Below are 25,706 nucleotides of genomic sequence, written 5' to 3' on the forward strand. Positions count from 1 at the left end.
GGACTTTCCACTGCCCCCCTAGGCTAGCCAAAGACATTCCCTCTGAGATACTTCTTTATACAGCAATACAAGCAAGTTACGTATTACCCCTGACATATCTGGGCACTACCCATTGTCTTGTACCTGTTGGTTCTATCAAAACATCTCTATCCATCATGCTGTCATCCTGACCTAATCTTTAGGATGAGTCAGTGTGTTTCCGTTATTTTTGGGAAATGTGCTGGTATCGGGATGTTCTGGTACCATCCTTCTGGAATGTGTTTGCATGTATTTTCTTGTAACTAACACTACTTAGGAATGTGTGTTTCTGCAATATCAGCCCTGTTATTGCCAGATTCTGTGAGCAAGGCCTGCCTCTAGTTCACAGCCTGACTTTGCTTTATATTAGCAAAGCTTTGACCACCACTTTAGTCCAGGCCTCAGGCCTCATACCAGGCCTCTGATACAAGGGCTTATGTTTCAGGACCTCTTCCTACTACAACTGGTACCCCAGAAAGGTGTCTGACAGTTGTGCAGGGATCAAGAATGAGAGTTAGAAAATGGAACAAGTTTACTGAACAAGACTACTTTTATTATTGTAAGCATGGCATGCATCTTCATGATATCTGAATACCTTTTAAGGCTTAAGTTGAGGCATTCAAGATTTCAGTAAGAGAGCCCAAAAGTTCCGCTGTTTTCCTTGTTGCCTGCAACTTTACCAGTCAGCTAGGAAACCAAAATTCAGTTACTTGGAAAAGCCTCAGCAAAGAGGGCAAGTTTGATCTTAATTTTATTTCTGCTGGAAGTGAGTTCCAGAGGCATTGTCTGCTACCAAGAAAACTACCACTAGCATCTCCAACCTTCACCACTGGCTTGTGACATAAACTACACCGTAGGTTGAGACACTGAGGTATCTTTTATGGTAACCTGGGCCTAAATCATTTAGGGAGGCTGAACTGATTCATCTGATGGATGGCAGACTTTATACAGATGAAATTTACAGCTGGGGGAATTCTGTGGCCACTGCACAAGCATAGTATTAATGTCCCCTGCAGATTTTACTCTTTCCCTGCAGAATAATTGATTCATGTTCCCCTTCTAGGTAGCATTCCCAAGTGGGCGCATCTGGTTTAGGTGTCGGGAGCAGCCAAAGGAGAAGTAAATCACCGCCTAGGGGTGTGGGGCTGGGTGGTGCATGCAAGACTCTGTCCCTCACGCTTGCTATCTTGGTGCACCCAGAGCCAGGGCATATTTAAGAGCTGTCCCAGATCATGGCCTAACTTCACTCCTAAGAATGTGCTGCCCACAGCAAAGAAAAACCTGTGGCTGGCCTGTGCTTATGGGGCTTGGGCTGCAGGAGCTGTTTCATTGCTGTGTAGACTACCAGACTAGGGCTTGAGCCCAGGCTCTAGGACCCTGCAGGGGAGTCCACCCACTTCACAGGAGGGGTGTGTGTGTGTAGGGGGCAGTGGAGGAGGATGGGTGGGGAAATGATGTGTACAAACATGCAGGGATGTGCAGGAGAGAGAGAAAACAGGTGTGCGTACATAGGGGAATGTAGAGAATGCAAGAGGGACTTGCAAGAGGGGGAAACTTGGTGGGATGACCAGGGAATACAGAAAAGTGCAAGAAGCAGGTGGAATTTGAAGGACAGGGTGGAAGATGGAAAAAACTAAGGTGTACACTGTGGCTGTTTTAAGCTGCTCTAGCAAAACAAAGCAGTTGTAAACACAATTTAACTGGCCAATACGTTCTGACTTCTCATGCTGCTTCAGAGTGGCAGAAAACAGCCAGAGCACATTGGTGCATCTGATCATCAAAGACAACATTTTGAAAAATGATTTATGGTCGCTACTTCAAATCACTAGAAATATCACATGATAACATTCTACTTGGGTTTTTTGAAACAAGGACATTTCCAGATTAATTTTATCTCGGACAAAAAGACTCAAATACCTGTACGATTATTGCATGGTAACCTTATAGGACAAAGTAAGGTGGTTTGGGTGCCGTGGCAGAATTTTTCTATACATTAACATGTTTGGATTTACTGAAGTTTAATTTTAGCTCTGAATTTCCTGGATGTATTATATTTGGTTTGGGGATAATTGTGACATCTCTAATATATTTTACCCTATATACTGATATATACTGTTAACCTTAACTCCATCAAAAAGGAATTAACTCAGGGAAGTCCTATGTCTTATTATAGAGGAGGCCAGATCAGGGATTGGCAACCTTTGGCATGTCAGGGAAACCCCCTGGTGGGCTGGTTTGTTTACCTTCAGCATCTGCAGGTTTGGCCGATCACAGCTCCCTCTTGCCGCGGTTCGCCGTCCCAGGCCAATGAGGGCTGCAGGAAGGGTGGCCAGCACATCCCTCAGCCCGTGCCGCTTCCCGTAGTCCCTATTGGCCTGGGACGGCGAACCGCAGTCAATAGGAGTGGTGATTGGCCGAACCTGCGGACGCAGCAGGTAAACAAACTGTCCTGGCCCGTCAGGGGCTTTCCCTGGCGGACCGCGTGCAAAGATTGCCGATCCCTGGATGAGATCATCACAATGGTTTCTTTGGGTTTTATAATCTATGAATTTTAGAACCAGAAAATTGAATTTTTCATTCAAAAATGTTTTCACAATTTCAAGACTTTTTCTTCAACATTTTTTGAGTTGGGAGATTCATCAGAAGTGACCCTGTTTCACAGAGTTTGTTTCAAAGAATCAATATTTTTTTGATGACCTATAACCTTTTTTGGTGCCTATAACCACCCCAGAGCGTTAATTCCTTGAGTAAGATATCCACACAACCCTAATGGCTATTGTTTTTCCAAGGTACCAGGAGGTCTAATTCTAAAACATATGCTCTAAAAAGTGTGGATCTACAGAGGTAATTCTCAAAAGGAGGAAATAAATTTAATTGTGAACCTTTTTATGAACAGTGAAATTCACAGATTAACACACTTCTTAAATTAACTAACACTTTAAGCCTCTAAATTTAGCAAGCCCATTAATTCTATGTATACCTTTGTTAAAGTAATAAAGGCAATTTCCTTAAAGTTTATAGGTTTAGTCATTATTATACCTGTCTTTATAATTAATCCAGTAAATGTAGGTCTAGATCCAAAACCCAGTGAAATCAATGGATAGACTACTATTCACTTAATAGGCTTTATATCAGGCCCTTAATCAGCCAGTTGTGAATTTGGTGTGTGATTTCTCTTAAATTAGTAAACTTGACTATGTTGGTGATTATCTTTCTGCTGTATAGGTATTTAGGTCTATAAACCTGGCAGATATCACCTTGATCACCTTTGCATTAAATCAATACATATTGCAGATGTCTTCGGAAGTGCCCTTAAATTTTAATCAATAATGATAGTGAGACGGTACTTCTTATTTGAGATGTCCCTTAAATTAATGCACATTTTCACTTAAATCAGTTAAATTTTCTGTAGTAATTGTGTGGCAGGTTCTAACCATTTTCTTTCCACCACTTCTTTTGACCTTCAGTTCCTGTTTTAAAATCCCAGATCCCTAAACAATCTCAACAATTCCAGTTTCTGTTGAAGTACTTGTTCAAACTGAGATGAGCTTTGCATGAATTGCAAAAATATTCAGGATTCACTTGGGATGCATTTAAACACTTCTCCCCACTCACGGCTTTTTTTTTTTTGAGGGGTAGAAAGAAGGGGAAGCAGGTGGTGATACTCAGGATCTTAAAAAAATAGTAGTTTTGGTCAGGATTTATTTTAGCAGGGGAGGAAGTGATCAGAGGGCTGTTATAATTTGAATTGTAAAGCTCTTTATTATTTATTTCTTTAAAAATACTTGAATAAAAATGAATACAGCAGAAATCGTGCTAACTTTTCCATTTCACAGATGATAGCAGACCATTCAGAATTGTTTTCTATTATTTCCTCACATGAAAAATAGTGGGCTTGATCCTCAGCTGGCATAAGTCAGTACTGCTGCACAGGAATCAATAGGACTACACTAGTTTATACTAGCTGAGAACCTGGCCAAAGTGGGGTTTTTCCAACTATTTCATGTATCAAAACAATTAAATCAATATACAGTTACATTTGCGACATATTCAACCCATGGTGACAACAGACCAGTATTATTTACTCCACAAATAGAATTCCTTTTCAAAGGGTTCAGAAAGGTCCATTGTATCCCCCCTGCTTACAGTGTAACATCCTGTAACCCACATTTAATACACACAGCAACAAGGATTCCAGAAAATAATTTAAGCTGGTGTTATATTGTGTTTGTTAAGACTGTTTCCTCTGTGGCAGTTTCTATACATTTGTATTGCCATATGCTTATATAAGAACACAGATGAGAGCAAGTCAGAAAGGATAAAGCTTATCTCATTTATAATCCAGAACAGAAAATCCTCTTTGACTCAGTACCTGGGAATTTTCTGAACTGAACATCATAGTGTACTAACTAGAATAATTTCACAGTGAATTTCAGACTTAAGAATCAGTAATCATCTGCCGTGTAATGTCTCTTGCAATGCTAAAATATTTTAAAGTTTTAACATGTATACACAGATCATACATGCCAAATTTCAAGTGACAAAAACTACAGGAACCTGAGTTGGAGGGTCAGTCGATCTCTCTCTCGTAAATCATCTACAAAATAATCATGTGATCAGACAACTAGTCTTCTCTATTCTGATAATATAATCCAAACAGAGACCTGCATATTGAGATGCACTTACCTTTCAGCGGCTCAGTTTCTGATTACCAGTAAAGCCACAACAAATACTCTATGCAAGGATTTTGTTACCCCTTCTGAAATACTAGCAAGGCTCTGAAAAAGAATACTGGCTTTGTTGGTGAAAAAACACTATGAGCTGCATTTCTACCACTTAGAATTAAGACAACAACAAAACCCCACAGTAAAGACATCCCTCAAGATCCCCTTTCCTATTAGAGAAGACAATATCTATATGTATTTCACACTTTTGGAAGGAAGGTCAAACTGAGTCTATCTAGGTCTAAGGTGAGTGTACACAGCAAAGAGTTGAGAAGAAGCTGCTTACACTAAGAGTTGTCGTGTTGTAATTCCAAATCTTGATTTTAGATATACCAAAGTCACGTGACCAGCTGGGATTGCGGATAACAAAGTAAAGCTGAACTGGTGCATGGAAAGGGCACGTCCACAGGAAGCGCTCGTTGGTGCTCTAAAACACGGACAAGCAGAGATTGTTAGTAATACGCTTTTCTTCTCCTGAAGCAAAGTAGTTGTGATTAACTCACTGCTCACCAGAAAAAGGGAGCAGAGAACCCAAGTCACAGGAACAACAAATTGACAGACAAGGCTGCTAAAGAGAAAGCAAAAGGAAAAAACCTTTAACCCCAGTCTCCAAAGTGTATATTCTACTCTCCTGCCTGCAGAAAAGCACAGAGCAGACGGGCTATTAGATATAGGTCTGCTACCTGCTGTGCTTGTGAGAAGTTTGCATGCTCACCAGTGCTAAGACTGTCTGCAATGCTTTGTACATGCAGGGTCAAAACCAGTCCACAGTTTATTTTAATCAAATTAATCAGCTTGCAAGTTGAGGAGGGCGGGGGGGGAAGGAGGGGAGGGGAGTATGATTTGTGCCCACAGGACACTGAGAAAAAAGATTAATACAATTTCTGAAGGTACATTTCTGGTTTAACCCTTGGGAATCTGGGACTCTATATGTTATTTTCTCTACTGCTCATGCTTTACCAGACTCCTTTGCAGACAATTTTAGACCTAGAGCTTACAGATATGCAACGGTGTGTGCTTGATGTTTTTTGAAGCCTCACAGAGAACCACATTATGGATATGAGTAGACACCTGAGAATGGACAAAAGGGATTAAAAAACACAAGAATGTAGCACCCCCTGTAGCTGCAATGATCTACCTCCGCATGTGCAGCTACTAAGTTTATATCACGGGTCAGAAAGCAAAACCCATAATCCGCACCCCAGTTACTGAGACCCTCCTGTGCTCTTATACTGCCAACAGCTGAGAAAAGAGTAAGAAGCAAGGGGTTTAAAAAGCCAAGAGGAAAAGAGTGGGACATATTCTGGTAACCAGAAAGGATAGTACTTTGGCAGCTATAGGTAAAGTCAGGTGAGGGTGCGCAGTATGAGAATTTCTAGAAAATTTTCTGTTGAACAGTTTTTCCAACAGAAAACTGAGTTTTTGACAAGAATTTTTTGTGAAAAGTATGCTTTCTATGGAAATTTTTTATTTTTGGTCAAAAATTGAATGACCAACCCCCAAAATATTTCAGACAAACCCCAAAATATTTCAATTTAGAAATGCTGCTGTAGTTCCACAAGAGAGTTCAGTTGTCTCATATTCCCTTTTCCCTGTATTTCTGACCAGCTCAGTATAGGAGGGTTTCAGAGTGGTAGTGGGTTTTAGAAAGTTGGGGAATGGGAGTCACTGGAGCGGTGTGGGGGGACTGACTTTGACCTTTTCCATTCCTCCAAAGCACTCCTTTTTCTCTGGACCACCTCATTCTCCTCTTTAAAATTCTTCCATTGAAGTTGATGTGGATGTCATTAGAAAGTTAAAATTTTTATTCTTGCCTTCAAGGCTGCAGGTGGCTCTGCTCCTGCTTATAGTTTGCAAGAACCCCACAACCCTCAGCTCCTTTGTTCCCAGTGGAAGATGTATGTCTTAAAACTTGCCTTTGACCATATAGACACATAACACAGAATATATGTAATTTATAAAAAAACACACATACCACCAAAACAAAACATTACACTGCACACACAATTTTCCCCAGGGAACAGTATGATAGAAAGATCAAACCACATGTGATAGATATTAGTCACATTGCACCGTACTGGAAGACATGCAGTATAAAAACTTGCATAGAACAGGACAGAATAATATGCCGCACATCACTGTTACATCTGAGTGGCTCACATACGCTAATCAATTTTTCTTCAGACAGTGTGTGAAGGAGAGAAGTATTATCCCTATTTTACAAACTCGGAATGGAGACCCAGAGACATTAAGGGTAAATTTTTCAAAAAGCACCTATGTCACTTAGAACCTGAAGTCCAATTGACTTTCAGTAGAATTTAAACACTTCTGAAAATTTTATCTCAAGTGACTTGCTGAAAGTCACACAGTGAGTGTATGGCCAAGGTGAAATCCTAGCTCTGTGGAACTCAATAGTAGTTTTGCCACTAACCTCAATGGGACTAGGATTTCATCCCAGAACTCCTGAGTTCAATGGTTTTACCACAGATCATCCTTTCTCCTCCCCTACCTCTCGCTGCCTACACTTCATCCAATGTTTCCAAGCTGCACACCCCTTTTTTTCAATTCTTTCACTCATCTTCATGCCACTCCTATGCCTGGAACACCTTCTCTTTCTACTCTACCCAGTGACCTCCCTTGGCAAAAGGTTAGCAGTGGGGTGCCCCAAACTTCTGTCCTACGATCAGTGTTTAAAATATATTAGGAGTCTGGAAAAAGAAGTAAAAGGTGAAAAATTTTCAGAAGACACAATTATTTAGGTTAATCACTAGAGGAAAAATAAGGAAATGCAGAAGATTCACAAGACTTTCCAGAAAAATTCTATCTTGGCAGATAGATGTATTATATTGTAATCCATTGTTTTATAAATGTAATGTGCTCCTGTATTTAAAGCCTGTATTACAGTGTAAACACACAAGGAGAGAGAGTTATGGTCTCCTGACTTTTGATCATGAAATGCAAAATCCGAACATTCAAAATTCAGTTACACAAACTCATCCATGTCTTTCTTTGCTAATTATATATTGGTCACACCCATCTTGGACAGAGACCTCCACCAGTGATAGCCATAAACAATATATTACATACATTTAAAATCACTGAATAAATGGTGAAATTCAAGTTTAAATATTTTAGGAAGAAAATAACTTACTGAGAGATCATAAACTATAAAGAAAACTATTGAAATGAAGGAGGCCTGTACAGGTGGGATGAGGGCAACTTACATTCAAGCTTCTATTGACCAGGCAAGAGAGATCCCCTGGAGAGTCAGCATTTCGGATGTCCACGTCATGAGGAGACACAAACATCCTGACAGCATGTAAATCAAAGAATTCCACCTCCGTCAAGCCCACATTGACTGCATTCCCCCAATTGGAGAGGATTTCCATAGTCACATAAATGGCATCCTGTACTTCTGCCTTTGTTTGCAGCTGATCCTAAAAGAGAGATTGTTTATGCACATAGATTATATGCAAAAAATATAGTAAAAGGATGGTATGATTGCAAAGTCAAGCACTCAGAAGTTAGGAAATGTCAAAATCAGATATTTCTGTTAATCTTTCAGGGGCCACCTGTCTCCTTGTTGTTTTTGTGGATACAGACTAACACGGCTATCCCGATACTTGTCAGAATTAAGGGTGTCTAGATAATGTTCATTTGACCTCATGTGCATTATAATGGTCCTGCCCAACATCACACAGGAAGCCTATTGGAGAGTAAGGACTAGAACTCAGCACTCCTGGGGCCCAGTCCAGTCCCAAGCATTTAAACGCAAGAGACTATCCTTTCTCTTCTTGCAACTCTCTGCCTCATTCACTTCATTCTGTATGGTGAGTCAGGCAAGGGTGTTCTGTAGAACAAATAGTATGTGAGCCTTATGTAAAAACTGCCTCTGACAGCATATGCCTCTGGGAGTCAAACTGAAATTGCATAAACAACCAATATTTTGGCACCTTCTAATTTCTGGGTGCTTTGGCTTTGCAACCATAATGATCATTTAATGTATTTTTGGTATGTAATCCTTAGATTTGTTAAAAACAATAAAAAACAATTATAGTAATTGTGGTTCTTTGAGATGTATTATCCAAATGGATTCTACTCTTGGTGCGAATATGCCCCATGCACATGAGATATGATTATTTTGGCCAGCAGAATCCATTGGGGCCATGCCTGCACCCTATACTTCCTTATATGCCTCCATCACAACCATCTGAAGCCATAAAGGGTGGAGCAGGCCCAACCATCCTACAGTTCCTCCACCAAAACAAAATCCCTGAGGAGTAGAACTTTGCAGTAGCAGGGTAGAAGGGCAGGTTGTGGAATCCATGTGGACAACAAATCTCAATGAACCACAGTTACTGTAGGGTAAGTAGCCACTTCTCCTTCAAGTGATTGATCACATAGATTCCATTCTTGGTGACCAACGAACAGTTATCTCTTTGATTGAAGGTGGGCAGTAGGAATCAAAATAGTTGTAGGACAGCTCTACCAAAATGGGGATCAAATCTGCAAGTGTGTACCATGAAACAGAAGTGTTTTGTAAATGTGTGGACCAAGCTGTATGTTACTGCCCTAGCCCTCGCCCTACAGATTTCAGAAATAGGGACATTCTTCAAACAGGCAGCTCTAACGTGGTTAGGTGGACCTAAGCTGGCTAATTCATAACTTGTCCTTATACAGTTGGAGACCCACTTAGATAAACTCTGAAGATATTGCCTGACTCATAATCTCTGCAAAGGCCACATAGAGCCCCAATACGTTTCTGAGTGATTGTTGTCATGTCAGTACTACATCAAGTGTGTGAAGTTTAGCTTCCCCCAAGGTTGAGCAAGTCTCGAGAAAGAAAACTGGGAAATGAATAAACTGGCGTGCATGGAACTCTGAAACAATTTTGGGTAGGGAATTGGGTTGAGACCTGAGGATGATATTGTCCTTATTAAATACTGTATAAGAGAAACCCGCCATGAGGGCTGGAATATCTCCTGACCTTCAAGCTGATGTAATGGTGTTATTTTTCATTATTATTATTCATTATTTTACGAAGTATGCCTTGTGAGGTATCATTTGAAAATTCATAATTTGCTGAACATTATCATCCTGGTAAAATATGTGTGATAGCACTGTTTGTAAAGTTATAAAATTTTACTATACAAGACATGTTCCAAGTCTGGGAAAATAGCTTCAAACAAGTTTCCCAGACATGCTAGCCAACACCTCAACCAGGTGTCAACATAATCAAATGGACTATCCCTGGTTAAACAGCCATTCTTTGACAGGAAGAAGGGTGTGAGCAAGAAATCTACATATTGCCAATGGAACAGCTGGAGGTTCCCGCACAAACAGACTTTCTGCCGCCCTGTCCCTGAGTGAAAGGTGACTGTTAACAAAGTCTTTGTAGATAGAGGTGTAGAGAAGGATACTCCACTGTACCGGTGAAGAGGGTTTTTCCACCAGTTTAATGAAGACTTCTTGTGGGACCTTGTAAAGCATGTCCACATGGTGTCTGCTGGATAGATACTAATTTCAACCATCCTTTTATGGAGCATAGATGAAGTCTGCAAACTGCATAACACAGGTGCATGAGTCCATGAATCCTAGCAGTCTAAGGCATACTCTTACTGATATTTTTGAATGATCTTCAAGGTGGTTGATGAGACTTACTGTTATCTGGAACTCTTCCTATGGAAGGTAAGCTCTCACTGACCTGGAGTCTAACACTGCTCCTCTGAACTCTATGCTTTGAGTTGGAATCACTGTGGAGTTTTATCTCTTGGTTTTGAGTCCCAATGAGGTGAAGAGCTATAAGGTTACTTGAATTGAGTTGGTCACCTGTTGGATGATCTCCTCGAATCAGCTAGTCTCTGAGGTATAGGTAGACTTGGTTTCCTTGTCTCCTTAGGTGAGCTGCCATGAATGGCAAGTACTTGGTGAATACCCTCAGTATTGTGGAAAGACCAAAGGGCAGGACTCTATACTGGTAATCAGATATTTCTACAAGGAATCTGAGGTATTTACTGTGCTGGATGAATAGATAAGTGGAAATAGGCCTCTTGCAGGTCAAGAGCCATGAACCAGTCGTGGAGATCTAAGGGAGGAATTATGGAGGGTGAGGCATGGGAGCCAGCAAACAGAACTGTAAACAGGGGAGTTTGAGTGGGACTTCTGTTGGAGTAGAAGAGAGGAGGAAAGCCCCTGGTCCTTAGGGTGTGATAGTCTATACTACTGTGTTCACCACTTTTACAAAACTATGATAAATTTTGTACAAAGTATGCCTTGTTAGGTATCATTTGAAATGTCATAATCTGCTGAATGTTATTGCCCTGGTAAAAATGTGTGTATCCGTGTTGTATGTAAAGTCACAAGATTCTATAACATTGTAATAATTTGCTCTAAGGTTAAGAAAAGCAAGCACAAATCATTTTTTAGAGACAAAGACAATGGGAACGTGTGAACGTTAAAAAGGTCCCTAGCCAGACCCAAATCTGATCCTGTTGTCTGTAGCATATCCCGAGCACTATCCCAGGAGAACCTCTAGTAGCTTTCTTTCCCAAAGTGATTTTGACCAAAACAGACTATGTTTTATCCATTTCTAATTTCTTTACAGTCTACCTCATCATTAATATACAATGCTACAATCCACCACCTTTCCTTTTATTTCTGTCTTTCCTGAACAGCACATACCCTTCAATCCCTGTACTCCAATCATGACTTCTATTCCATCATGTTTCTGTTATCCCTATAATATCTGATTTCACTTCCTGCACCAGTAGTTCTAGTTTCTCCATTTTGTTGCCCAGGCTCCTTGCATTGGTGTACAAACATCTTAGTTGTTTCTGCTTGGCTTTGCCTACATTTTTCACCTTATTGAGGACAGTCATTCTTCAGCCAGTATCGCCTACCTGACTGCTAGCTTCATTGGTATCGGCACTGTTTTTCCTCTTGATGTCCATTCTCCTACCCACTGCTGTTCCTTTCTCAATGAGGAACTGGTCTTTTTCGGAGCTGGCTCTTCAGATACAGGGTCCGTGCTTAACTTTTTGGGAGTCTTCCCTGCGTGCTCCAAAGGGTTCCCTTTCTTAGCAGACGTGTGCCCTAAGGTTGACGTGGTGCTGGATCTGTCCAGGAACAGATGTATACGGGGTGTCTCCTGACCTGACTCAGAGGGTGGTTGCAAGGAACGTTCCATCACCAACAGTCTGAGCTTTATTTCCCTGTTCTTCCTAGCCCTGAACTTAAGAGCTAAACAAAAAGAACACTTCTGGAAGATGTGGGACTCCCACAAGCAACTGACACAGTTGGAATGTCCATCAGTATAGCCTCCTGGGAAAAGAGGCATTGTTTCAAGCCTGGCAAACTAGGCACACCTCATCAGGAGAAGACAAGTCTTGTGGAGAAACAGAGAGGGAAAACAGCCCTCTCACCTAAATTAACTATCTATACTAGGGACGGGCAACCTGCTGGTTGCAGGGTAATCTGCTGGCGGGCCACAAGACAGTTTGTTTACACTGACCGTCTGCAGGCATAGCTGCCCGCAGCTCCCAGTGGCCGAGGTTCACCGTTCCTGGCCAATGGGAGCTGCAGGAAGTGGCGGCCAGCCCGCGCAGTATCCTTTATCCCCTTTCCCTCCAGGTGGCACCTTTTCCACTCAGCTTCCGGAAAGCATCACAGAATCTATTGACTGAGTTCAATTCCTAGTTCTGTCAGAACTGACCATTGCAACCTTTCAGTTACTCCATCTGTAAAATAAAGGAGGAATGATACTTGCCTGCCTCGCAAGATAGGTATATGAGGCGGCGGCAAAACTAGCTAATTTTCCCTAAAGAAATGGTTGAGCTATTTTTGGTTAAGCTTTCTTAAAAGAATTTAAGAAAATTTCAGTCTAAACAGTTAAAATTTGACAAAGAGTATAGTTAGGTAACCCTAACTGTAGTTGTTGGTAGGAGTTCTACCTAAAATACACACACATACCCTCTCTCTGACCAATCATCATCTGAAAGACAGCAGGTTTTCAGGTATGGTCCTTCTGCCCTTTTATTATATACATTAGCAACTATGGCAGTTGTAACAATGGTAGTGTGCCTTGAATCCTTATTAATGAACTGTGGGGTTCTTTAAGGAGTCTATGGGAGTTAAGCACCCAAACCCGTTTGAAATTCAATGAGATTTTTGGCATCTAACTAGCTTAGGTTCCCTGCAAAATCCTAGTAAAAAACTCTGAGCAGTGACAAACAGAATGGTGTGCAGAGAATCAATCCAGACAACTGGATTCACTTGCAGAGTAAGTGCTCTCCTCGCTGCACAATCATGGAGACAAAGCTGAGTTTGAAGATCAAAAAATTACTCAAACACCTGATTAGTCTGTTAGTGACTTTCTGAATCTCCATTCAGACAAAGAGACATATTGAACTTAGTGTATGTATTGGCTATGAGTTCTGTAAGGTCCAAGGGCTGGATTTCGGTTCCTTACCAAAAAACCACACCTTGGGAGCTCAAGGAGAACTACACTTTTAATTAATTGAATGATGCAAGTAACCCAGCAGCAGCAGGTATATATTCAGTAAAAGCTGGAGGTGACAACAGAGCTTTTGAAAGCAGAGACTGGAGCATCTATATAAGAAGATTTTTGGATTGTCACTTTTAATGTCACTCTGAAGCCTAGAATGTCTGTAGAATCAATATGTAGTAATGGAACAGCTACAAGCATGGTTGAGAATTCTTTTTGTTCAAAATAATCACCAGATTCAATCATCACTTGGAGTTACAGTGTGTTACCATCCAATTTCAAAGTTCTCAGCCATTTTGACTTTAGAAATTACACGCATGTGACAGCAAGACTTATCTATGCCATGCCAAAAGTCTTAAATCATGGTGAAATCAGAGACAACTCAACCAATAACCACCCTTATTCTACAGATAATTTCCATTGGTTGTGCAGGGGAGACTGCACAGATGATGGATTAGTTGGACCAACTGCCACACCCATGGGACAGCACGGGCTTTCAGCTACTGGTTTTAATATAATTAGTCTATCCATAAAGCCATTTATTTTTCATAGCTGTTATTCACTCTAGGACACAAATGTTATTTGAGATCAGGTGGGGTGAAGGGAGAAGGTAAATGCAGAAGAAGTATTTTTATACAAAATCATAATCTCTGGCTAGTTCTCTCTTGACTAACACTAACCTAGAGATGCTGTGAGAGGATTTAGCCTTCAATAAGATTCTGAAAAAGAAGCATTACTACATTTGTTAACACATATGATCAGGATCAAATCACTCTGTGAAGTGAACATGACAAACCTATGGAATATATTGAAACCACAGAGCTAAATCAAGACTCCAATCACTTGCACAGTCTGAACTTACTTCCTGCTGGGTTTGTCTATGGAGCAAGAGTTGCAAGTGACTTTGAAAAAGAAATGCTAAATGACAAGGTCTGAAAAGATGAAACAGGTTTTGCACAGGTGCAATATAAACATTTACTTAGGGTTCCTAATTCATTGTGCCACTATACAACTACATTTTCCAAACATATATGACCAGCAGGACCCATATGACCCCTTCTCAAGAGAGTGAGACTCTGGTAATTCAGTAGTCCAAGGAAGCCCATGCCCATAGCTGTGCCTGCTCCCTGAGAAATGTTGAAGTCATGTTTCCTGTGCCCTCTGTCACAAGGCCACAGGTCATTCAAAGTACCACTTTTGCATTTTGTTTTTTGATAAGATCTGGATGACAGAATAGTTACAAAGCTGTGATTATTGCACCTATCTGTACAAGCCTTATTTCTCACCACAGAATCTGGCTCCGGTTCCTCAGTAGGTAGGACTTCGTGACTGTGGCAGGTAGAACAGCTCTCAATTTCCTGCAGGAGTTTCAAAAGTTTCTTCTGTTGCCTGAAACATAGTTAAACTCTTAGGAATTTTGTTTCTAAACCTTTTACTTGGAAAAAAAATACTGAGTTAGAGTAAAGGTGAAGAAAACTCAGAATGAAAAAAAAACCCACCTAACTCATGCAGGACATTACAGTTATTTAAAAAACCCTATTAGAAGCCCATGAAATTCAGACAAAGATGTACCTAAAAAGCAATGCAAACACTGATTATTTCTGCCCCCGTATCAACTGCAGCAGCATTTTTCTTTCTTTGTTTCCCATGTACTTACTTTGTAAGATATGCTATTTTCAGATAAAGGATTTTTCTTGAGAACTTATTCAGAGAAGGTGAAGTTTAATCACAGTTTATAAGTACCTACATAGAAGAAGATATTTGATACCAGAGGGCTCTTTAACATACATGTAAGTATCTATATGGGGAACTAATATTTAATAGTGGGCTATTCAATCTAGCAGAGAAAGGTATAACACAATCTAATGGCTGGAAGTTGAAGCTAGACACATTCAGAGTGGAAATAAGGTGTACATTTTAACAGTGAGAGTAATTAACCATTGGAACAACTGAACAAGGGTGGTGGGGGATTCTCCATCACTGATAATTTTTAAAAACAAGATTGGATGCTTTCTAAAAGATAGTCTCTAGGAATTATTTCAGGGACGTTCTCTGGCCTGTGCCATAGATTCATAGATATGAAGGACAAAAGGGACCACTGTGACCATCTAGTCTGACCTCCTGTATAACAAGCCCTATTTTCAATCTGAATTTGTCTAGCTTCAACTTCATGTTATACGTTTCTCTGCTAGATTGAAGAGCCCACTATTTAAATATTTTTCCCTATGTAAATACTTATATACTGTAATCAGGTCACCCCATAACCTTCTCTTTGATAAGCTAAACAGATTGAGCTCCTTGAGTCTATCACTATAAGGCATATTTTCTAATCCTTCTCATGGCTCTTCTCTGAACCCTCTCCAATGTATCAACATACTTCATGAATTATGAGCACCAGAACTGGACAAAGTATTCCAGCAGTGGTTGCACCAATGCCAAATACAGAGATAAAATAACTTCTCTACTCCTGCTTGAGATTCCCCTATTTATGCATCTGAGAATCGCACTGGCTGTTTTGGCCATAATATCGCACAGGGAGCTCATGTTCAAATGATTATCCATCATGATCCCTGTCAAGGTTCCTTCCCCACTCTGAACTCTAGAGTACAGATGTGGGGACCTGCATGAAAGACCCCCTAAGATTATTTTTACCATCTTAAGTTAAAAACTTCTCCAAGGTACAAACTTTGCCTTGTCCTTGAACAGTATGCTGCCACCAGCAAGCGTTTTAAACAAAGAATAGGGAAAGAGCCCACTTGGAGACGTCTTTCCCCAAAATATCCCCCCAAGTCTTACACCCCCTTTCCTGGGGAAGACTTGATAAAAATCCTCACCAATTTGTACAGGTGAACACAGACCTAAACTCTTGGATCTTAAGAGCAATGAAAAAGCAATCAGGATCTTAAAAGAAGAATTTTAATTAAAGAAAAAGTAAAAGAATCACCTCTGTAAACTCAGGATGGTAAATACCTTACAGGGTAATCAGATTCAAAACATAAAGAATCCCTCTAGGAAAAACCTTAAGTTACAAAAAGACACAAAAACAGGAATATACATTCCATCCAGCACAGCTTATTTTACCAGCCATTAAACAAAAGGAAAGTTAATACATGTTCTAGCTAGATTACTTACTAACTTTACAGCCGTTGTAAGGCTGCATTCCTGATCTGTTCCCGGCAAAAGCATCACACAGACAGACAAACTCTTTGTTCTCCCCCTCTCCAGATTTGAAAGTATCTTGTCCCCTCATTGGTCATTTTGGGTCAGGTGCCAGCGAGGTTATCTTAGCTTCTTAACCCTTTACAGGTGAAAGGGTTTTGCCTCTGGCCAGGAGGGATTTTATAGCACTGTATACAGAAAGGTGGTTACCCTTCCCTTTATATTTATGATAATCCCCAAATTTTTTTCAGAGTCACTACTGCCTAGGATTCAGAGTAGCAGCCGTGTTAGTCTGTATTCGCAAAAAGAAAAGGAGTACTTGTGGCACCTTAGAGACTAACAAATTTATTAGAGCATAAGCTTTTGTGAGCTACAGCTCACTTCCTAGGATAGAGTCCCCCATCCTGTAAGTATGTCCTATGTTCTTTGTTCCTAAATGTACATGTGACATTGCACTCCATATGTTTTAAGGAAATATGCTAATGAGTGTGAATATAATGTAACTGGAATATGCTTTATGCAAAAGGTCTCTTGTAAGGTATCATTACAAAGCTTATGATCTACCGAGTGTGTTCATCCTATTTGTTTGCATGTATTATTTCTATGTCTGGAGTTAGGAGAAGAAGATATAAACTTGTATTGCTTATGTAAACATGTTAAGTGGAAGCCATTAAGGGTGCTTCAGAATTAATGAATTGTGAATAGGTTTGTTTACCTGCAAGTCTTCCTGTGTACCTGTCTTCCAGCTACTAGGTAATAAAGAAGGAGATCTTACAGTGACATGTGATCATGTCACCTGAACTGGAATCCATCTTAAACCTGGTGCTTTTCCATTTAGAAGGATGGGTGAGGACCCAGAGAGAAAAAAGATTCCCGCTTTGGGCCAAAGCTATAAAAGGGGGGTGGAAAAGAACAAAGAGGACTGCCAGTCATGAGAAATCCCCTAGTTACCACCTGAGCTGGAACTAACAAGGACTGCACCGGGGAAAGGATTGGGCCCAGACTAGAAAGGAATCTAGTCTGTGAAAGAAGCTTATTGGAACATCTCTGAGGGTGAGATTTATCTTTTTTCAGTTTTTAATGTATTAGACTTAGACTTGCATGTTTTGTTTTATTTTGCTTGGTAACTTACTTTGTTCTGTCTGTTATTACTTGAAACCACTTAAATCCTACTTTTATATTTAATAAAATCACTTTTGTTTATTAATTAACCCAGAGTAAGTGATTAATACCTGGGGGAGCAAACTGCTGTGCATATCTCTCTATCAGTGTTATAGAGAGCAGATAATTTATGAGTTTACCCTGTATAAGCTTTATACAGAGTAAAACGGATTTATTTGGGGTTTGGATCCCCTTGGGAGCTGGCTGTCTGGATGCTGGAGACAAGAGTACTTGCTGAGCTGTTTTCAGTTATGTTTGCAGCTTCGGGGGCGTGGCTCAGACCATGGGTCTGTGTTGCAGCAGGCTAGCAAGTCTGGCTCAACAAGACAGGGTTCTGGAGTCCCAAACTGGCAAAGAAAATGGGCTCAGAGGTAGTTTCAGCACATCAGATGACAGGCCAAGGGGGTCTCTGTGACTGAACCCATCACAGTACACATTTACATTTAGCTGTATTAAATGCATTCTGTTTGTTTGTGCCCAGTTTACTAAGTGATCCAGATTGTTCTGTATCAGTGACCTGTTCTCTTCATTATTTACCTCTTTTCCATTTTTTGTGTCATCTACAAACTTTATCAGTGATGATTTTATGTTTCCTTCCAGAACATTGATACAAATGTTGACTAGCATAGAGACAAGAACTGATCCCTATGAGACCCGGCTGTATGATGATTCCCCATTTACAATTACATTTTGAGACCTATCAATTAGCCAGTTTTTCATGCATTTAATGTGTGCCATATTAATTTTATATCATTCTAGATTTTTAATCAAAATGTTATGCAGTACCAAGTCAAACACCTTACAAAAGTCTACTACATCAACATGGTTACCTGTATCAACTAAACTTGTAAAACTCATCAAAAAAGATATCAAGTTAGAAAGGAGCTATTTTCCATAAATCCATGTTGATTGGCATTAATTACATAACTCTCCTTTAATTGTTTATTAATGGGAGTCCTATATCAGCTGCTCCATTACCCAGGATCAATGTAAGATTGACAGGGGTATAATTATCCCTGTCATCCCATTGAATTTTTTAAAAAATTGTCACAACAATAGCTGTCTTCTAGTCTTCTGAAACTTCCCAGTGCTCCAAGAGTTATGGAAAATCAACATAAATGGTTCAGCGAGCTCCTCAGGCAGCTGTTTTAAAACTCTTGAATGCAAGTTACTGGGACCTGCTGATTTAAAAATGTCTAACTTTAGTAGCTTCTGTATAACAACCTCCAGAGACACTAGTGGAATGGAAAGAGTGTTATCATCACAATATGATGAGACTATGTCACCTAATGTTTCTCTAATACAGAAAAGAAATATTTATTGAATACTTCTGCCTTTTCTGCATTATTATTGATAATTCTATCATTTTCATCAAGTAGTGGACTAATACAATTTTCAGGATTCTTTTTGTACCTAATATATTGAAAAAACTCCTTTTTATTGTCTAACTTTGCTGGCCATAGATTTCTCCTTGTATTCTTTGACTTCCCTTATCAATTTTCTACAATTCCTAACTTCTGATTCATATTCCTTTCTTTCAGCTTCCCCCTTCTTGAATTTGTTCTAGATAGATAGATATATATCTGTTGTGACAAAGTCAGGCCGGACGGCTGCAAGAGGGTTCTGGAAGGCCGATATTTTATCCCTAGAACGTTAAAAGCCCTTTTCCCTACAAGCTGAAAAGTGGTTACCTCAGGTCAATTACGGACACTGGAATCCAATTAAGGGCTGCCCGAGGCCTTTAAAAACCCCTCCTCTGGGATAGCAAGGGGAAGAGAGAGAAAGATAAGCTGCTGCCAGGCTAGTGGCAACAGGGAAATAAACTGCTCCAGGGTGAGAGGTTGTGTTCCTTCCCATAGCCAAAACTGAGTGCCTGCTGGGGGAAGGACTGACGCTCTAGAGCAACCAACAGGACGACACCTTGCCTCAGCGAGGGGTGTAGAGAAAGGTACCTCCATGGGTTTTTGTTCATGAGACTGTTTCTTTGGTGGAGGATCACCCTTAGGCCGACCCTCAGGCCTACCCTGAAAATACAACCAAGGGAGCACAGAAGGGGGAAAGCAAACCCTGCCTGAGTGGGGCTGATTACCCCAGGCCCACCATCATCTGAGGGGGAAGCACTAAGGCTAGCAAGAGAAAAGAAGTGCCTTGCCACACGATATACCTATATTTTCAATTTATATAAAGATATCTATATCCATCTATAGAAATATAAAATATTCAGTAAGTATATAATAATAGCTGCCATCACTTCTCCTCTAAACCAGGTTGTTTTGTTAACCAGCACAGCCTTCTTTGTGGCTGTTTGGGCATCTAGTAAGGTGTTCTTAAATGAGTCCCAATGAGCCCACCTTGGAGGAATCCATTTGGAGGATGAACAGTTTTGCAAAATCGGGCCTTCCTGTGCTCCTCTCTGGTCTGTCTCTGGAATTTCCTCCACTGCTGAGCTACTTCCTCTTCGAATGCTCCCACAACTAGAAACATGCCTAGCAAAGGCGAGGGGGAGTGGCTTCCCATGTCCAGAGTGGCTCCTTAACCCTTGCCTCGTTGGTGCAGGGTTGATAAACCCCATCACACACCCACTCTCACCTGGACTGTAGCAGAAAAGTCTGTTGAACTTAGAAAAACCAATATTTTCAGCCTCTCCCCTGTACATAACCAAGATGCAGGTCATCCTGACTTTTACAGGGCAGAGACAAAATATGGGACATAGGAAGGAACATCTAGAAAAATATTTTGTTTGTAAGATTTATCCCATTACACAGAGCAGAAATTACATGCTTCTAGAAATAATCACAAGAAAGGATAAAACCAGACAACCACAGTGTATGATATCAATAATCCAGTCACACTAAGGAAATCACTCTTAAATAAATGGTTACCTGCTTCCCAAATGGCCAATTCTTTCAATGGCTTCTGTGACTACAGTTGTTTCCTGTTGTTTTTCTGAAGGCTCAATTGTTGCAGAAATAGATGAAATTGAAACAGAAGGCAGCTATGTAAGAAAAGATTAACAAATTTTATATACACTATTCCCTACGCACATAAAACAAATATGAGCTGTGGTTTGTGTCTCTGAAATGAATGAGAGTATGGCCGAATTCTGATTTTAGCTAAACTAATGTAAATCCAATCTATTTCTGTTTAATTTAATGGAATTACTGTGGATTTACACTGTTATAGCTGAGATTAGAATCTGGTCCTTTACATGTAAAGGCAGGTGAAAATAATGTAAAAGAATTACATACCACCCTTTAAAGTAATTTATTAATATGAGATTTAAAGCATACATCGAAGAATGAAAATGCAATTTCCTTCCCACTTTCAGCTTGTGCTACTCCAATGTGCTTTCATGAAAATAAGAAATTACATCCCTGCAATGGATGTAATGGGGGGGAGTCCTCTGCTGATAATACTTTGAAAGAAAGAGCACTGCCCTTGTCTCATGATCCTGCATGTGAACAGGGCAGAAACTCCTCAAATTCAAAGGCCTAAAGTCACTGGTGGGGCCTGATGCTAAAACCACCTCCTCCTTTCACAATAGATGATCAAAACTGTCATGGTTACAGTGCAAACTGCTTTTTAGATCCCTTTGAAGGCCCAATTGAGTGCACCCTTCTGGTGACAGACTTGGCTTCGTTCTCCTCTGTCAAAGGTGGAACTCCAAGGCTCAACCACTCTTGGATTGAATGTGTGGATTGCAGTCCCCCTTATTTCCCAACCATTATAACGTGACAGTCCCAACTGTATTTGGAACCTGCAAGAAAACTTCTCTTGGGAGACTTATGGCACCTTAGAGACTAACAAATCCATTTGAGCATAAGCTTATGCTCAGATAAATTTGTTAGCCTCTAAGGTGCCACAAGTACTTCTCATTCTTTTTGCTGACACAGACTAACACAGCTATCACTCTGAAACTTGGGGGACTTGTGAACCATGGTTAATTGAAGTGACTCAAAACTGATTTCTTCAAAACAAACATATTGTTTACACACCCAGATGTAGATAGAAAGCAGAAAGGGATAAAACAACAAAAGGTCTATTTGCCTGGGTCTTATCTAACTCTTACCCTTTCCTTGAAAGTTTCCCATAAATTCCACTCAGTCCAGGCCCCCTGCTTCTGGGTTGCAAGAGACAGCCATGCCATGCACCATTTTCTGACTCTCTCTCCCTGCAGCGTGTCCCCCAGGCAGCTGATGCCCATACACCCCTTCCTTCCTCTGTAGGAAGAAGTCTTTAATGGTTTAATGCTCCTTTGATTCTAGGCTCAGGCTGGGGAAAAATAAATCTGCTAGCCTGACTGAAAACAGGCAGGTGGGCATTTTCCAATTAATAGTTCCCACATTATTTTCTTAAGGAGAGTTGGTATTCTCTTTGGAGGAACCTTGTGACTGTCATTCATTTCCTGCTTGTTTTCCCTTAACAGCTTTCTTTGATTCAACTTAATGCAGTCCTACCGGACAATATCAAGCACTGAGGTACACAGGACATTCATTAAAAAATGCAGATATCTCCCCAGTTCTTCATAAGAAGATTCCCATATTTATCACAATTGTACAAACTACAAACGATTACATAACCTTTAAATGCTGAAGGAAGGGTGAGCTCTGATCCATCACATCACACAGATTTCAGAGAACAGCTATTACTAGTGTGACAGATGGTCAGCTGCTCTGTAATTATTTATAACTACTATATGTTGACCTGGTTATTCAGATGTTTACTATGTGAATACATTGGTTTAGTTTAATAGTAACCTGTAAGAAAATAAACAGAAAGGAAACAACAGCTCAAGATAAGCTACCCTATAGTGAACATTAGAGGGTTATTGTAGGACAATGGGTGAGCCATTGGCTCTGAGGAGTCTGCCTCAACCTCCTGTGGAGCCTGCTGAATTGGTTTGGACAAGCAGAGCCAAAAGCCTGTCGACTGGCAAGCCCAAAGGAACTGAAGCTGGATAAAATGAGGCTCTCTTTTCCAGGGGGGAAATTCCAGGCAATTTTTGGGAGAGCTGTTCAAATTAACACAGACACCTATTGGGGTATCTGAAGAAGCTAGGCCTGCTTAGGACACCCTCATAGAATGATAAGGCTTTAGGTAAGAAAGACAAGACACACATGTTGACTGTTTTAAAATTCTTTTTCTCTAAATGCTGCTCCTATTGTTAATATTAAGCAACATACTGGTTTAAGAAGGCTGTCACATCTTATTCATCACTGGTCACAGATTCACAAAGGGATGGATGGAGGTATACACAGATGGTTCTTGAGGACTCTAGTAAACTTTCATTAATGGCTATGATAAATCTCTGCATTGTGGAAATATGAAGAATTTCTTTGTGCTGCTTCTCTTGGACCACTTCCAGGGGGATGACTAAGGTTTCCACCATGTGTTTCATCAGGTCCTTGAAAAAACAGTTACTAACCTGCTCAGTAACTGTTCTTTTTTGAGACATGTTGCACATCTCCATTCCATTCTCAGTATCTGTGTGCCCAGAAACTTTTCCTCTCAGCAGTACCCACTGGGACATTCCAGTGCCCTCTGCTGCCATGCACCAGTGCATGGGCATATAAAGGGCAGAGCCACCCCTAGCTCCCCTCAGTTCCTTCTTGCTAGAACTTCAATGTAGAGAGGCAGGAGGGTGGGTCATGGAATGGACACATGTGACACATCCCAAAGAATAACAGTTACTGAACAGGTTAGTTTTTCTTCTTTAAGTGATTGCACATATGCATTCCACTCTTGGTGACTCTCAAGCTGTGAAAACAAGAGGTGGGATTGGACAACGACTCATCCAACTCTAGCATTGTCTCTGGAGTCTTGAGTCACAGCATAATGGGAGGCAAACATGTGGACTGAGGACCAGGTTGCCACTCTACAAATGTCCACAATTGGAACATTTGCCATAAAAGCCACTGAGGCAGATTGTGACCTCAGTGAATGAACTGTGACTCTGCTCACAAGGGTGACATTAGCCATGTCATAGCACATGCGTATACAGGAGGCTATCCAAGAAGAAATTATTTGGATGGAGACTAATTGTCCTTTTGTTCTGTCTGCCACCTCTACTAACAGTTGGGAAGACTTAGGGAAGTGCCTGGTTCTGTGCAGTTAGAATGCCAGAGCTCTTCTGATATGCAGGGTATGGAAAGACTCCTCTTCCCTGCTCGAACACAGCTTCAGGTAGAATGCAGGAAAATAAATTGGCTGGTTTGTATGGAAAGATTACACCACCTTTGGGATGAACATTGGTTGAGAATACAGGTAAACCTTGTCCCTAAAGAATATCACATAGGGAGGCCCAGACATTAAGGCAGGCAGCTCTCCTACCCTTCTGGATGAGGTGATGGTCACCAAAAATTCTCTTTATTGACAGATGCAGTAGAGTGCAAGTAGCCAAAGGGTCAAACAGGGCACCCATAAGTCTTGATAACACTAAGTTTAGATCTCAGAGTCTTGCACCTGAAGATACAATTTGACTAGGCCTTTCAAAAATGTATGGACATGTCATTAGAGAAAAATCCACTTCAGGGTGGCACAGTGAAATAGTTACAAGATGTACTTTAATCAAACTAGCAACCAAACTTAACAGCCAGAGCTAATGTGCATGTTGACTGTGGGCAGGCAAAGGGAACATCTACACATACATTGGCTAGACTTGTTCACAAATGTAGGGAAGGGAGGACATGAGAGTGCACCTTCACCACCGAATCTAGATGATGACAGCTCAGAAAGTAGACTCATGCCAGCCAAGCCTGTTGAACTCGGAGGTGCAGTCTGGCATACTGAACCAGGTAAGTGCAGAAATCCATGTGCTCCAGAAGCCTCAAATACTTTTGTGCTGTTTTGACCAGGTGAGCTTTCATATCTATAACAACTGATTGAATTGCTTGAACCTTTGAGTCTGGAAGAAAAGCTCTGGCTTGAGTTGAGTCCATTACAGTCCCTATAAACTCTATCCTCTGGACCAAGGAGATGAGAGACTTCTCTGTGTTGACTAGCAGTCCCAAACCATTGACTGTCAACTGTATCAGGGATACACTACACTGTACCTGCAGTCCGGATCGGCCCTTGACAAGCCAGTCATCCAGATAGAGTTGAACTCCAGATATTCTGAGGAATGCAGATACTACTGCCATAACTTTTGTAAAGACCCTGAGAACTGTTGACAGGCCAGATGGTAGCACAATGAACTGGTAATGATTTTGATTTACAAAAAATCTGAGGTACTTCCTGTGAGTTTGATTGATTGCCACATGGAAGTAGACATCTGTTAAGTCAAACACGGGCAGCACCAGGATCCAGGGAGGGGATAACAGAAGCTAGGGTGACAATGCAAAACTTTATTTTTTAAGAATTTGTTGAGTTGACACAAGTCAAAGATTGGTCTGAGACCCCTCTTCACTTTTGGGATTAAGAAATAGAGGGACTAAAACCCCTGCCATCTGAGACAGTGTTGAAACTCCTCTGTGGCCCCCAAGCAAAGGAGAGATTGTACCTCCTGGAGGAGGATCGTCTCATGAAAATAGTCCCCGAAGAGGGATGGGGAAGGAGAGTGGTAGGGAGGGAGGGGTAGAAACAAACTGGAGACCTACTGGTCTGAAATAACTTGGTACTGAGCACTGAGTAAGTGGGACAGACCATTTGCAAAAGTGGGGGAATTTGGGTCTGGAGAGATGGAATTTGGGTCTGTTTGCGTCCTCAACAGGCCCATCAAAATGATTGTTTGGCATTTCCTACATGTCTTGAAAGGCCTGGGGCTGGAGCCGAAATAGCAGGAGGAGAAGGCTTGAGCCTATATCTCCTGGACTTCAAGGCTTGTAACTCGGTCAAACCAAATCCTATTTCATCTGGAACAAGGCCATGCACTGCTCCTCCAGGAGAACTATTTCTCTGCTAAATGACATACCACAGAAATGCACTAGATTTTTTTCATGTTCTTGTCATTGAGAATGTGACATATATGTACAAATGGGTAACCTAGCTGTGCGGTGAAAAGTCTGTGGGTCATATATGAGGTGAATAATTAGGGACAGATGAAGCTCGGGAAAAGGACCCTATGGACCTTGTAAGAAAGATAGAGAGAGGCTCCTGTAGGCTTTGAAAGATACACAGAATCTGAGGCAAGGAGTTGGGCTATG

General features: G+C 40.9%; 1 protein-coding gene across 19 annotated transcripts in view; it reads right to left on the reverse strand.

Annotated features, from left to right (window-relative positions):
* The window catches only part of LOC119863013 (katanin interacting protein), a 166,660-nt gene that overhangs the window by 71,020 nt on the left and 69,934 nt on the right, over window positions 1–25,706 (reverse strand). For 18 of the 19 annotated variants that reach the window (XR_006274744.1, XM_038420691.2, XM_038420689.2 and 15 more), the window contains 4 exons: window positions 20,448–20,560; window positions 14,532–14,634; window positions 7,967–8,179; window positions 5,029–5,169 (listed from right to left, as the gene is read on the reverse strand). Coding sequence is in view for 18 of the 19 variants with exons in the window: in XM_038420691.2 (XP_038276619.1) it covers window positions 5,029–5,169; window positions 7,967–8,179; window positions 14,532–14,634; window positions 20,448–20,560 (570 nt within the window). In the remaining variant the exon portion in view is untranslated. The remainder of the gene's footprint in view (window positions 1–5,028; window positions 5,170–7,966; window positions 8,180–14,531; window positions 14,635–20,447; window positions 20,561–25,706) is intronic. The other variant, XM_043493805.1, reaches the window with a different exon arrangement.

Source organism: Dermochelys coriacea, chromosome 10 (genome assembly GCF_009764565.3).
Source record: "Dermochelys coriacea isolate rDerCor1 chromosome 10, rDerCor1.pri.v4, whole genome shotgun sequence".
Classification (NCBI taxonomy): Eukaryota; Metazoa; Chordata; order Testudines; family Dermochelyidae; genus Dermochelys; species Dermochelys coriacea.